Here is a 14,337-nt window from a genome sequence, read left to right on the forward strand (position 1 = left end):
TTCGTCGAGCGAATTGCAACGTTACCCTACTAAGATTTGAAATCCTATGGAATATCATAGAAAAATATTAGGGTACATATGTTTTATAAAACAACTGGTTTTCGATTAATGCAACCAAGACAACCCTTGTGATTATTCAACTACGCGAGTCTTATTTGGTATGGCAAAGTTACCGTTGCTGTTGATTTCAGGCCGGAGGCACACCCCTGAGTGGATCGGTGGCTGCCCCCCTACCGCATACCATTCGTTCTATCAACATTGGGCGCGATACGAACTCTCTCGAGTAATGACTTTCTCTCAACCAACGCACAAGGCAAATCACTTCAAGCTATAGTATTTAATACTGTAATACGTGCTTTACTGATTCCCCTCTAAGTATCCGTAAAATAACTTGGGAATGATCCGACAATACTGCGATCAGCACGCGGAGAGACGCTGATGAATGTACGTACATTAAATAGACATGTATGTAATCAGTAACAAGGTAGTCTTTTACTGTTAGGTAGTGCACGCGTTGACTTTAGCTTCGACCGCTAGCTTGGCTATATACATGCCGATCTTTTTAACTGGTTAATATAAATCATTCAATCGTTATGCGCCAGTGTCAGGATACGAAATAGATCGCTATCTATTGCAGAAAACCATTCGAGATAGGCCGGTAGGTCGGCTACTTGTATAGCTTCTGCTGGGTGTATTTGCGCTCGGTGGAGGAAGACCGTCCGCGCAGCAAGTGGCACGACCTGTCGAAGGCTGTCTGTATCAATGTCCGTACAATTACTCATACTGGTTTTGTGTAAATTACAAACGTTACGTAACTGTATCTCGTTTATAGTTGAATGGATAATACACCAGCCCAGTCGGCATATACCACTCGGATTTCGATAATCACTCACTGTGAATGCTTCGTAATTTGTTTTGATGAGTAAACATTAATGATTGTGCGAGTCGTAGCGTTTCTTTTATGAAGCCGCGTTGAAGTACGCGTCCTGATCCATGATCCCTATAACCAAATAGCTCATAATAACTTTACAGTAAGCCGACGAAGCTGTGATTTGATGACGGCAAAGAGTAGACACCTTACGCACCCTCGGAAGCCTACTGTTGCTGGAAGGGTTGGAATAGAACATATCTATATATAGAACTCTATATATAGAACATGATATTGGCCACAGTTAGCCAATATTCGTTGAAGTGTACCACGTGATTCTAATATCTGATAATCAGTTATTTAAACCAATCACTATGAAAGCCCGGTAACAAAGGTATATACAACATCTGTAAAAATAGAAAATAAAAAAAAAAAGCTTATATTATTATATTATACTCGTAGCTGATCAAAAACAGTTGGTGTAATTTTAGGAAGGGAAACTTATACGCGACACTTACTCTGTCCAATTAGCTTTTATATATATGTCCAGGGTAAAAGATTCGAACATCGGCAAACAATTTGCCGGAGCAGACATGCGTTTACTCGCTGTTCTTGGTTTCGGAAGAAAGTCAGTTCTTTTTAGAACGAAAGAGCCGATTCATCATGGCAAAGACAGTCCGCCATTTTTAAAATTCAAACGAAGAACAGTCATTATCCGACCTGCTCAACGGCGAACAAACCTTCACCAATACTATAAATATCATTTTTCGTCCGAAGTCGACGGTCTGCGTTATTGCTAGTTTCCATATAGCTTTTATAACTGCCAATACCTTTGAGGTGATCTGCGCTGTTTTATACCTTTTGTACTCGCTGGCTGCTTTGAGCCCTCGCATTACTGGGACCGCTAGCCCACTATCAGTCCTTAAGTCCGCTGTGATTGTTCGTACGTACCATACTTGAAAAATATATGAACGAGTTTACACAAACTGTCGTTTGAAAATGCCATTTGGAGGACCAGAGAAAGAATATTTTCAAAATTACTAGTACGTGGTCTAGATTTCGAATTGAAGATGTTATCGCAGTGGTTGTTTATAGTTACCATTTCCTACCTTTAAAAACCAATTGCACTGTAAAATAGCAGTGCTTCAAAGAATCGGTTGAAACTTGTACGAGCTCAAGTACGTAATCCGCAAAGGCATACCTACCATAGTTCAAATCCGATATGGTTCTTTGCCAACCGGTCGAATCCATAGGGGAACCTTCCCACGCCTAAAATTGATATTAGCCTCGGCGAATAGAGTTATCTCCCGACCTCCCAGTGCTCCAAGCCCCTGATAATTGCTAATATCTGATAATTATCGATTTTAGTTATAACTACTGACAGCTGCGATTAATCTCGGATTGCAGCCTTGTGTTCTCTACTATCGTGGTGGTGCGTTAGTTACATTGCCATTACCCTATCATGATATATGGTCGATCGAATACCCCACGAACGCAGACACTCGCCGTTCAGAAGTCATAAGCTCGCACATTGACGATGCATAACCTTGGAGTCATATGAAAAAATGAATCCGATAGATTGATTGGCATCACGACAAGTTGAACTGTTATCTCGTGCCGGCGCGCTCCAGGTCCTTATTGAAGGTCACATTAATGTTGACCGTCGTCAGCTAAATTTGAGCCGTCACCTACGCAGCTGTTTTGCTGCCGCGGCGACTGGTGGCGCGACGTCGTAACATATGGTTACTTTTGCAAATCTGTTGACGGAACTTATCAATGCCACCCTCCGAAAAAGTTATATACATCTCTGGTCTAGGGTCCAAGAGAGAACAATGGAAAACCATCAGATGTTATGATACTAGGCGCATGTGTTGCGCACCGCTGCCAGGTGGAGCCGGCTGAACGGAGCCGAGTGCGTTGTCCGATTAACGGACCCGGGACCTGGTCGCTGGAGAATGATTGGTACAAAAGCAGCGGCTTCAACATCAACAGCAGAGTTAGTATCAAAAACAGGATATCTGGCAGTGGTCGGTATTCTGAACAGCCCGTACTAACAAGGTAGACGACGTGACACGGGTCGGGCAGAAAGGCAGATCATTTAATTGGACGCAAACAGGAATTCGTGCGTCAAATCTCTGTTATATGTTTGTTCTTTGTTAAACTTAAAGCTGGCCTCGACCAGCTACAAACGACTGTTAATGAAGCTATTGGCATGGAAAGAATAGAGAGTGAGCTATCGCAGACCGACTCACAAATATATCCTATGACTCAGTAGAAAAGTTCGCACTGGTGGACTACGAAGTTTGGCGGGAGACGTGTTTGGGTGTAACTATACGTTATTAGTGGTTGCACTTCACAGTACGAGACTATATTAACCGTGGAATCCTGGACGCGTGGATCACGTAAGAGGTGGCGTAAACGTATCGATTACATACGCCCGAGACCTATGCTGGTCAAAATGAAGAACTACAATGGAATGTATCTATTGCAGCTTGAAACGTACAACCGATTACTGTGTGAGCGACGTTTGACGAAACAGTGGAGAAGCTGGTCATCTCCTGTGATATGTATAGACTCAAATGAAAATTGTTCCGGGTGACGTTCGCAACTTATCAGTTCGGGGCAAAGCCAAAATGAAGTAAATATAAATCTGACTTGTCGATAGGGGTAGTTTACGCACCTCGTTTTGATTGGGATAAATAGATTTAGGCAATAATTTTATCAATAATAAAAATTTTTTTGATAGATCTAACGATGCCACAACAACATTACAGCACAGGCGAGGATATGACGAAAAGTAAGAGACTAGCTTTGAACCGCAATATAGTGCTGATGCATACGCAAGCGCTAGTAACCAAAATAGAAAAATCAATACGCCTCATATCTCAGCGCAGGACCGATTCAATTCGCGTTTGTCTAGCGAACTTGAAATAGACATTCGTACGATGAAAAATGAGTTATTTTTCAAGGTTTGCTTGTTTTAAATGAATGCTTTAGATAGCGATCAGCTTTAGCCCGAGCTAATCGACGTTTCCGGACAAATTTTGTTGGAAATTTTAAGTTTTTGAGTTACCGAGCCAAAAAATATATTTAGTAAGTTCTCTTACATTTGTAAGTAGATAACAAAAAAATCCTGGCGCATATATATATATATACGTACATATTCCCGGATAGCGCAGTGGGTAACATGTTCGTGTGCTGAACTTATGGACGCGTGATGGTCTAGGTTTAGACATGAACGTAGATATACTTCGTTTCATACTACATGCTGCTAGCCGTCTGAAGTAATACCTAATGGTTTCGGTACTTTTTATAAAGCATGGACAACAATCTTGATTCATATCTAAAATGTCACCCTTCCCAGCCTGAAACGAGCCGCGTATCTATGCCTAATTTCGAACCTAGACGGCCTTATATTCAGCAGTGGCCTTATGTTTAGCACAAGGCAAAAGTTGTACGTCATTACGAGCCGAGGACTGGAAAAAGCGGCCACTACACTAAATATGTCGCTACTACACCATCGTACTGGCTAATGCTTGCTTAGTTTGCAAGCTTAATACCTGCATAAAGTAAGAGATCCGTCTAGTTTTGCCCTTCTATGAAAACGTCCAAAAAGTGTAGTTACAAGGGTTTTTCATCGCCTTAACTGCCTGTTCAATGCTAAATTGCTCCATAACAGAAATTCATCCATCCACAACTTCCTTGGCACATACTTTTGCTGACCATTAAATCCATTCATAACTCTCGATTTCACATCGGATACCCATAACCATCTGCACTGATTGCACTGATTCGTGTCTATTTGAGCTATTTTTCTGCACAATAGCAGATCGCGGTTAGACGCACGTTTGTTCGCCACCTTCCGCCGTATTCGTAGTCGCCAGTGGTCCGGTGCGCGAACCACTCTCATCCTTGTATACCCCTTTCGTCTGTCTATCTGTCCGACCAACAATGGGCAGACCGCGAGCGCCCGAGACAATCACTCCATGTCGGCAGCAGGAAAGCTGCTGCCGCCGCCGCTGCGGGTTCGTTCTAAATGCAAATGGAAGCCCCCAGCTACTGTTGCTGTGAACTTGACTGCGTGATAAGCACAAGTCAAGTTCGCGTACGACTTTAACTAGCTGACTCCGTCGCTCACCCGGACTAGCGAAGCGTTACTGTGAGCGGCAGCGAAGCAACGGTAAGATATCGCTGGAAATGGACGAGACCAATCGCACTATTCCTCCTTTCTCCGTGGCCCCCGATGGGGAGAGGCTGGTTTGCGCGGGGGGCAAAGCTGCCTCTGTGTGTCCACCGTAGCCCAAACGTTGATAGCGTCTAGTGTACTATAGCGATCAACTTCGTTTAGCAAGGAGGGAGCATTTGGTGGGAAGATATAAAAAGCCAACAGCCCCTGGGGCCAACACACACACAGCGGACTCAGCCGTGTCAGCTAGCCAGTCAGTCTATTTGAAGTAGCTGAGCTTACTCTGCTTTTTCAAGCCTTATCAAACCCAACGAGAACAGAGTTCATCATGATGAAAGTGAGTGTTAAACCCTGTGCGCGAACGGTAACAATGCAGTGGAACAACGACTTAGTAACAGGCTATGCTTACCTTAATCACCTGTGGTGCAGTCATTTGCAGAACTGATGAGGCCACACTCTTGGTCGTATGTCCTGTCGAACCTTATTTACGTTTTTGCGTCCGTTCTCCTTCTGAGGTCTCCGGGTTTATCATTAACAATATTTTACTTTTTCCATTGTTTTGGATAGTTGTCGCTTTGTCACTTGTTATTAGCTCTATTCATGTGTAGTCCTGATGGCCTCCCATGTTGTTCTCCAAACACTAAGGTAATATTTGTTGAGACAGGAAAACTCGTAAATCGTACACGTTAGTATAAATAGCCTTTAATTGATGGACCTACCTGTGAGATTATTATGTTGTTTTTCGGCATATTCGACGCCTTATCGAGCCCCTAGCTATATTATAATGACGCTACTGTCGATCATTTTGCCAAGTCAAATGCGCGCCAAAATTTGAAGCGTGCATTAAGCTCAGTCGTTCATAAACGGTCGTTGCAGTGATCATGTTAAGTCATTTTTGTTCGCGCATTCAATTGTTGCCAGTGATTAATTTAGTGCCGGATCCCAGACTTGTCGACATGCGCGTGCAGAAGTGCTGGATTACCGATTAGAATAATGTCGTAAGAGCTACGAAATTTTCAAGTGCGAACCTAAGTGTCATGCGGATCGAGCATGTTACGCACACGGCATCACTGAACACATTATCCAAATGATCATTTCAAGGGATCGCAGGCTAAGCTTGGGGTCGTATAAGCGATGGCAGTTGAAGTGCTCTATGAGGGCTGAGCGCCGTTTGCGATAGATCGATTTAGAGAATATTCGATGATCTGATAGGTGATTGTTTCACCAAAAGAATGCGACAAGGGGCAAAAAATTCATTTCTGTCTTCAAAAAAAAGTCTCTAACTTCTACAAATCTCAAAGCACTCATTGTTCGATTAGTAACATTACTAATCAATTCATCGGTCAGTTTTTCCAAAGAAATTAATTTCAAGGCAACGTCAAGAAAAGGCTGAACTTCCATTCTAATGAGCGAGCCGATAAACTTAAGGGAAGAGGACAAATGAATAATACCCTTCGTGGTTTCTGAAGTGACCTTTATCAATTATAATTTCTGCTAAATTAACATTATGCACTGCGTAGCCCTACACAAGCCTACAACCGTTATAGTAATACGACTATATGTACTGCTATTGATGTACAAAGCGCCCTCTTAATTCCTTATTAGTAACCATCGGCAACAATGATAGTTTTCAGGACGAGCAGTACAAACCCAACCTGACGACTAACTATTTTTTCTTCTAGTTCATCGCACTGTCTACTCTCGTAGCGATCGCTGCTGCCGGTCACCATGGAGCGTCCTCGTCGAACTACCGTAAACAGGACGTGCGTTTCATTGGTCTTCGTTTTTGTCCTATTTTGTTATGTTACGTTACGTTTCGATACCATCATTATCTTACTAATGGTTCTGTGTCCTAGTGGCGACCAGGAACTGCATTGGACCGCGTATGTGGCACTGGGGGGTCGACAACTGGACCAAGATGAAAAGGACGTGATATGTGTGTTTTTGTTCATGTTTTTCTGGAAGATCAAGTTTGGAATTCACATCGGAGATACAGTTTGGCTAGAGACGTATGCTTTCGGAGAAGCCAGTTGATGTATCTCGAACAGAAATTTTCCTTTAACTACATGTTCATTGGGTCTCCTGGTTCGAGATTATGTAATGATTAAAGTTTAGCAATGAGACTCCAACATGTCAATAGCGAGTATATTAGATAATAATGTATTAACAGTTGCTAAATAACATAAATAACCAGTTAGTAAATTCTACAATACGATTAGTTAACCTTATTTTCCCCATGAATCTTGTCGGTACTGTAGGGACTAACAAATTTGAGGGCTTCTTAACGGCTACGGGTAACTGTATGGTTTAATGTCGTAGTTTTGGTGAGTTCATTGTGCATTACTATGGTTTATATATGTAGGATTTCGGCAACTACGCTTTTGGTTACGACATCAAGGACGACTGGGGAAATGTCAACGGCCGTTCGGAAAAAGGCTCTTACGGCCACGTTGTTGGATCATACTATCTTGGCGAGATTGACGGGCGTCACCGTTCCGTTGAGTATGTCGCTGATAAGCTTGGATTCCGCGCTGCAGTAAAAACTAACGAACCCGGAACCAAGACTTCGGAACCTGCTTTTGCTCCCCTTACCTCGGCCTTTGGCAAGGTAAGCACAATTTAGAGCTGAGAGTGATTCACACGGTTCGTGTTGCAAAGGTGATTATCAACGGGTAGCGAAAAATGATCGAACTTTATCCGTGAACTCAACACGGGATAAACGAAATACGCTAAACAAGCTCACTTCGTTAGTAAACCAATAATTAAGTCTATTTGAACTGAGTTGATCACCATCACCGAGTTGGAGAAAGGGTCGCGACAAATACTGCGAACGAATATAGTAGTATTTGAAGCGTCATAGCCGAAGCTGGTTGATTGGTTAAGTCATATATTTTGCAAATATCAACAGCGCCGTGCCTTAATCAGCCACATTAGGTCACGTAGTTAAGCCTGTAGGAAACTTTGCCTACATTGAAACATCGTCATGAGCTACTTTCTGATGCGGCTCGGGGATGACGTAATTTTATGATTACAAAAGAAAAGTTCACCTTTTGTCATACCGCTACAATAAGATGACCAGTTAGACAAAGGAAAATATTCGAATGGCACTTCAACGAGTCGTAACGCTATAGATAAATAGGACCATTGGACATCAACGGCGGCATAAAAGGTCCGCTCGTCTTTATCGTGGCCTGAGCCTTTATGTGTTGTATAATTCTTTCTTTCTTTTTTTAAGATAGCTTCTACGTTTTACTAAGAACTGAACTATTGAAAAAGCATCAGATAAGGAAGATCACCGATGACGAGTTATTAACGCACAGGATTAACCTTCACATGGATTGAACGATCCGAAGCCTATAACTGGCCTAACGACAAGACGAAAAGAGTAATCTAAGTAGTAAAACCGAATGGATATCGACAACCACAGTGGTAAAACGACATAAAGGACATGTTTTTTCAATAAGCTTTGCGTTATCCTCTAGTACGTACTGACAACAGGACATGCTCACACAGACACACATAGATCCGATCATCTATTAACTAAATTTGTGTGTTCTCTTAACAGCGAGTCAAGAACAACCTTAACTGTATAACCTTTTTATAGACCTTGTTGTTAACGAATATTTATGGATTATGTTTTGCTGCTTTCCATTATAGTTTACCACGGTGCTGTCCGACACCCACCCATCTTACGCTGTTTCTCTTTTGCAGTTGTAGAGATTTTCAGGTGTCGTCGTTGCTTACCTTTTCATCATCCGCTTTTGGTTTCTCGTGGGTTTCTCTGTAATCATTTAGTTTTTTTTTTTTCTTTAGTTGATTCAACCTCGAGTGGAATCCTATTGAATAGGATTGTACACCCCTAATAATTCATCCTTTACTAACGTTGTTCTGTCTGTTTCATATGCGACGCTCAAACGTGAATGGCGTCAGAGTGATGACAGGGAAGAACAGCCGCTCGTCCGCAGCATGACTCGCTTGTTTGACACGATTAGTTCATTATTCTGTCTGTGTATTCTCAGCATGCCCTATCACTCCGGTCTCATTTAAACAGCATAAAAACGCCAACACACACACAGATATGGCCGGCTTAAATGAGTATATAGTGCAACGGGTAACACCAGGCAGTGAGGTGTGGTAGGAAATACTTGACTACCTTACATACATATCTATTCATTGATATTCTTTATTCGCTCGGTGACCTGCAGCTTCATAAGGCGATGTTACTTGTTCGCGCAGATTGTGACATACCACACAGAGAACCTGCCTACACAATGGTGGCTAGTACATTCACAACACGTAAATAGATCCACAGAATGACATGGTGCGTTCCGAGATAACAAAGAGCGGTAAGGCATAGCCACCACAGTTAGTTCGGCCCCACGCACTGAGCTGATCTTGGCCAGATACGCCAATGAAGTGACAAAGCTTCAGCGGTGGGATGGCCAACAGACAACCTTGTTGGTGATGCATCACGATAGTGTCCAAGATGTGCAAGGATTTATAGAAAAATAAGAAAGTGTAAAGGATCGACACTGATTAAACGACAGAAACAAAGGATACGTCTGATCTGTGTCCCTATTGTTATAGCTCGCATTTTTATGATGTTTCGGCAACTTACAAGTTGGTCTTTGCTGAGATTGATGCTTTCGGTGTTCTGATGGTCTGCAGAGAAATAAGTATTCGCTAAGTTTGACACCTTGAGCCCATCTCGTCGCACCATAGAGATCCAGGGTGGGGATTTCCTCCAAAGGAGACTTCAGAGTGCAATTAGATTTCGTATAATTTAGCAAGAATTAGTGATTGGATGCGCAGAGTGGTTTGTATTTAACTGAAACGGCTAGCCCAACAAAACGAACCTTCCTGAAATGCTTGATATTGTGAACGTTGCTAGCCTTCTTTAAATCAAATTTTGTTTATGCTAATATCAGTGACATGAGCCTTTTTTTTTTACTATTTCTCAGTTGCGCAAAAACTAATTGACTGATAAACAAGGTGCTTTTGCAGTCAGAATAGCTGATGGGTATCCCCTCGGTTTTGAAGCAGTCAAACATTGTTAAGCATACTTCATTTTAAACGTTCGTCAAAATCTAGCTTTGTAGCAACTAACGTACCCAAATACATCAGCATCATGGCTTGCTGAAAAGCTCTACACAAACAGGCTAGTTATTATCAACGACGAAAGTCCCTATTTAGCACCAGTGCCATAGGCGTCCTAAGATATGGTGCCCATTTCAATCCCAGTCGTCGATTTACGCTTGCTGTCAAGTCGAAGCTTTTTGCCGCAGCATTTTTACTTAATGCCTTGACACCCATTTTGTCGCCAGTCACGCTCTTTACGTTTTTCTTTGGCTGTTGTTGTTATTGTTAAGCCCTAGCTTACGTTACTCATGCGTTCGCAGACAATTCCGTCCGGTTCGATCCAAGCCGCTCCCGTGAAGGTCGCTGCTTCCTACGCTGCCCCCGCTTATGCGCCCCTCGCAGCCCACGCCTCGTATGGTGCCCCTGCCTACGCGGCTTATGCTGCACCCGCCTACGGATACGAACATGGACAGGCTTACGGATACGGCCAGGGACATTATTAATTTATTAAAATAATAAGATTAATTAACTCTAAATAATTGATTTTATTCAGGTTGAAATAGAAACAGAGAGAAGCGATAAAGAAGTACGTTGACATGCTGAATAGGTAGCAACAACAGACAGGCAAAGTGTCTGTCTATGGATCCGCATGTGCTGAAATTTGTTGCGCTACTCCTGCTTTGAGGGTTCTACGAGTAAGGTTAACGGGGTCCAGCTAAAAAGCTTAACGCTTTAAGGAAAAACAGACTTCGAACGTTCTGTAGTAGAAACATGAACGAGTGGCATTAGTTATGGTGGACAAAAATCGGATATGACCCCCTTTCTACCCCCGCTAATCGCTAATTATAAACGGTTGATTATATCCTTGGAATACGCGCAATGGCTAAGATGCGTTCTTTTTTTTCTACTACATTTGTTACAGCCTGCCATGCAAGCCTCGGACATTTATGACAACGTTAGGTTCATTAATATGTTCGAATCTCTTAACTTTTTTTCCTTCCCTTTCTTATATCGATAACTTCATTCCTTGTTTTTTTCGCCGCCAGAAATCGAACAGAACATACTTTGTTTTAATATGAACCCATAACTTACAATGATGTCATCATTCTCATCGATTGTGACGCACTGCCCCTCAAGGATAACTCTACTTTCCTTAGGTTTGTATTCTATTAATGATTGACGGTTTCAGCTTGCCGAAATCTTTGTTACCCGTGCACTTAGCTTTTCGGTCCTCATTTTCTTTGAGCAGCGTTAGCACAATAATACGTTCCGCCATAAAAAGCACTGCTACATGATATCAAAAAAAAATTAACTGAATCAGGCGATGATCAGCAGCGGTTTTCTCTACACGCTTGTTTGCTCAGCCGCATTTTACTAGATTCTAAACAAGTTAATGTTTCCCATCGTGCCGTACGGGGGGGACATACCAGCAATTGTTATTGATAGAAAAAAACGTATGGTAAACAAATAATAGCAATACAGGTAAGAATATGTAATAGGGAGTAAACCGAAAGTAAGACAAGACAGGGAAGCAAAATGTTGAACCAAACGTAAATTTTCTATTCCACAAGAAAAGCCTTATGCCAAATCACTAGAAGGTCAAAAAGGTCAGTTTGGAAGTTGTCAGGTCTAGATTTACAGATCGGCAACGGCCAAGTCTTGAGCCTGTTTTCGGCCTGGCCAAGATACGAGTATTTATTCAGCAAAGCAATTGAGCAAAGTCGAGTTGCGTACCCTTGTGTTGATGGGTGGTGTTTGTAAATAAACGGAGAAAACATGCTTAACGTAAGGACTGCCAGTCTATAACTATCGTGTACATAATGCTAACGGTGATGATAACATTAATAAAAATTTCATTTCTTCTGCAAAACCTGGTTGAATTTCCTCTATTTCTATATCGTTTATGAGCAGTCTTTTGAGTGAAACCATAAGCTGTTTTTTTGAATTTTTAATAAGTAAGTGTCAGTATTTCACGCATGCATTACTATTATACTATGCTTTGCTATATTTCCGCCCGTCTTGATTGTTGCTACAGTATGGTAACAATATAATAAATAAAATATATCATATATTACAAGGACATTTATCAATCGTTAGAAATCTTGCATAGGTGAAGTATATATATGTTCATTCGTTTGAGCTTGGGGGCCTTATCAGGCATTTTACTTAGTTGCAACTGTAACATCTGCAACTGTCAGGGTATCACTTTGCTTTACTTTAAAGATTGAATTAGTAGCTGAACTGGAAGATAGCCGTGAAGGCGCAGGACACCGAAAAAACAACCAATGTTTTTTTTTTCTATTTATTACTTTTTTATGCAGGTTACTCGTACCAGCTCGGACATTCGTTTATTAATATTCAATGCTTAACACAGCTCGTATGATTTATTAACGGATGTTTTCGAGGAGAGGAACTGCGATTGAGAACAATATTTTTTAGCGCAGGGTATTTCGTGTTGGACAATATGTAAACGTACATTTATATTGAATTTTGTGTTGTTCATGTACGACTCAGTAAAGTTGACGGCGATATCCCAATAACTTGACGTGTCCCAGAATAGCCACTCACAGGAAATAACTTGAAGCGACTTCAGGTCTCATCGACAGGCCAAAGCCCATAGGGAAGGATGTGAATTATGCCGGTACGTAAGACTTCTTAAGTGTTTGTGTCTATGTCGAACTACTTTTCGATTTTAAAAAGTTTTAAAGAGTTTAAAAACAAATTTTACAGCTCTTCCCTTTTAGTTACGTACCGGTGTAAATTGAAACAAAATTCACGTAGCTTCAGGTAGAACTTTTTACGTACACCGACAGAGGTATCTATGGTGCACGTGTTTATATAGTTAGATTATGGTTTTCATTCGTAACCTAAATCTGTACTAAAACATTTCTTAGGTATTTTCAAACGTCCAATTAATAGTAATAGTAACCAAGTTCACACTGTGCTGGGCTTTTTTCCAATTTTAACCCCACACAATGGGTCCGATAGTGATTCAACAGGTTCAACCCTAGCCTGCGAGGCGGCCACAACTCCGTGTCCAATGGTGTATCCAGATGGGCTATCACACAATACAGCACTAAGTTATTCGTATGCGACGATGCATCATCTTGCTAAAGTACGTATGGTTTATCGCAGTAGCCATTCATGGTTCTACGACAATTTTTGGGACATACAAATCAGCTGTTTTTTTTGCTTGTATATAGCCTTTTCTGGAGGAAAAAAGACGACAAAGTGTTCTTGTAATTGGCCACGATACTTCGCGGCCGCCGGTTAGGGGTTCGGTTTTAACTACAATCATAAAGGGTCACTCACAGATCAATACATGCGCAGTCCTTCACTTTTAGCTTAGTAGACGACGCGAACTTTCAGCAACTACGCAAAGCAGATCTTGGATTGCAAGTAACTGTCTCTGAGGCTGTGTATGGACTATCCTAATCTCTACTCATCTTGGTTCGTCCCCCGACGAAAAAAGACTACGGCGGCGGCGGCGGCGGCGGCAGCAGCAGTATCTCGGGAGCAGCATTGTAAGTTGTTACAACGCCACTCCACAATCGCTGTTGATTTACTCGATTCTCTTTCCTGGTGAAACCTATTCATAACAAACAGAAACCGCGATGACTCCTGGCGTTCGTGACACTTTTACAACGTAATGTTTTAATGGTCACGTAATATCTGATACATGACCTCTTCTCCCACGAAGAGAATGGTTGTAGGGATCGAGCATTCGTACTTCCAGCTGTCTTCACATAGTCACAAAAGGCCAAGTAAATATTTTCAAACTGTTACATGACTTACTTTACAGCACACACAAACACATATATATATATGTGCGTCTGCGTGTACAAGCTAAGATGAAAGTAAACGCACTGAGAACACACTATAGATATGATATAATATCAGACATTCAAATTTTACTCCTGGCCGAACGAAAGAGCGCGAAATTAACGAAGGCTCTGCGCCATAGTATATTCATAGAGCAATCTTGAACGCTGACTCCTTCAACATTTCTAGATAATGTATCATTGTTATCCATCTCACTAACGTTCCATTAAAACTTCTAGTAGACGATGCAACTAGCCTGTAACTGAAAAAATACTTCATCGATGACCGCAGCTGGAGGCCACAATCAGTTAGCCTGAATCGACGCACTCTTACGAATCTAGAATTTCGTAAAGTTCTTCGCGCACCTAAATTTTGCTATATG

The 14,337-nt window shown here is 41.7% G+C and overlaps 1 protein-coding gene across 2 annotated transcripts; it reads left to right on the plus strand.

The window, feature by feature from the left end:
* Positions 1-423: 423 nt before the first annotated feature.
* Positions 424-12,003, plus strand: LOC111249612 (adult-specific rigid cuticular protein 15.7-like). Of its 2 annotated transcripts, none has more exons than XM_086988668.1 (4): positions 424-444; positions 6,737-6,817; positions 7,417-7,662; positions 10,454-12,003. In XM_086988668.1, exons 1-4 carry the CDS (start codon positions 439-441, stop codon positions 10,634-10,636), a joined length of 516 nt encoding a protein of 171 aa, XP_086844794.1. In that variant the 5' UTR covers positions 424-438; the 3' UTR covers positions 10,637-12,003. The 2 variants fall into 2 exon arrangements, with proteins under 2 accessions (XP_086844794.1, XP_022659414.1); XM_022803679.2 differs by lacking the exon at positions 424-444 and adding an exon at positions 5,232-5,391.
* Positions 12,004-14,337: the final 2,334 nt, after the last annotated feature.

The sequence above is a fragment of the Varroa destructor genome, unplaced genomic scaffold, assembly GCF_002443255.2.
Source record: "Varroa destructor unplaced genomic scaffold, Vdes_3.0 BEIS01000004.1, whole genome shotgun sequence".
NCBI lineage: Eukaryota > Metazoa > Arthropoda > Arachnida > Mesostigmata > Varroidae > Varroa > Varroa destructor.

Coding starts and splice junctions, on each gene's coding strand:
- LOC111249612 (XM_022803679.2), top strand. Junction 6,818..7,416: donor CGAACTACCGTAAACAGGAC/GTGCGTTTCATT, acceptor TTATATATGTAG/GATTTCGGCAACTACGCTTT. Junction 7,663..10,453: donor TTACCTCGGCCTTTGGCAAG/GTAAGCACAATT, acceptor ATGCGTTCGCAG/ACAATTCCGTCCGGTTCGAT.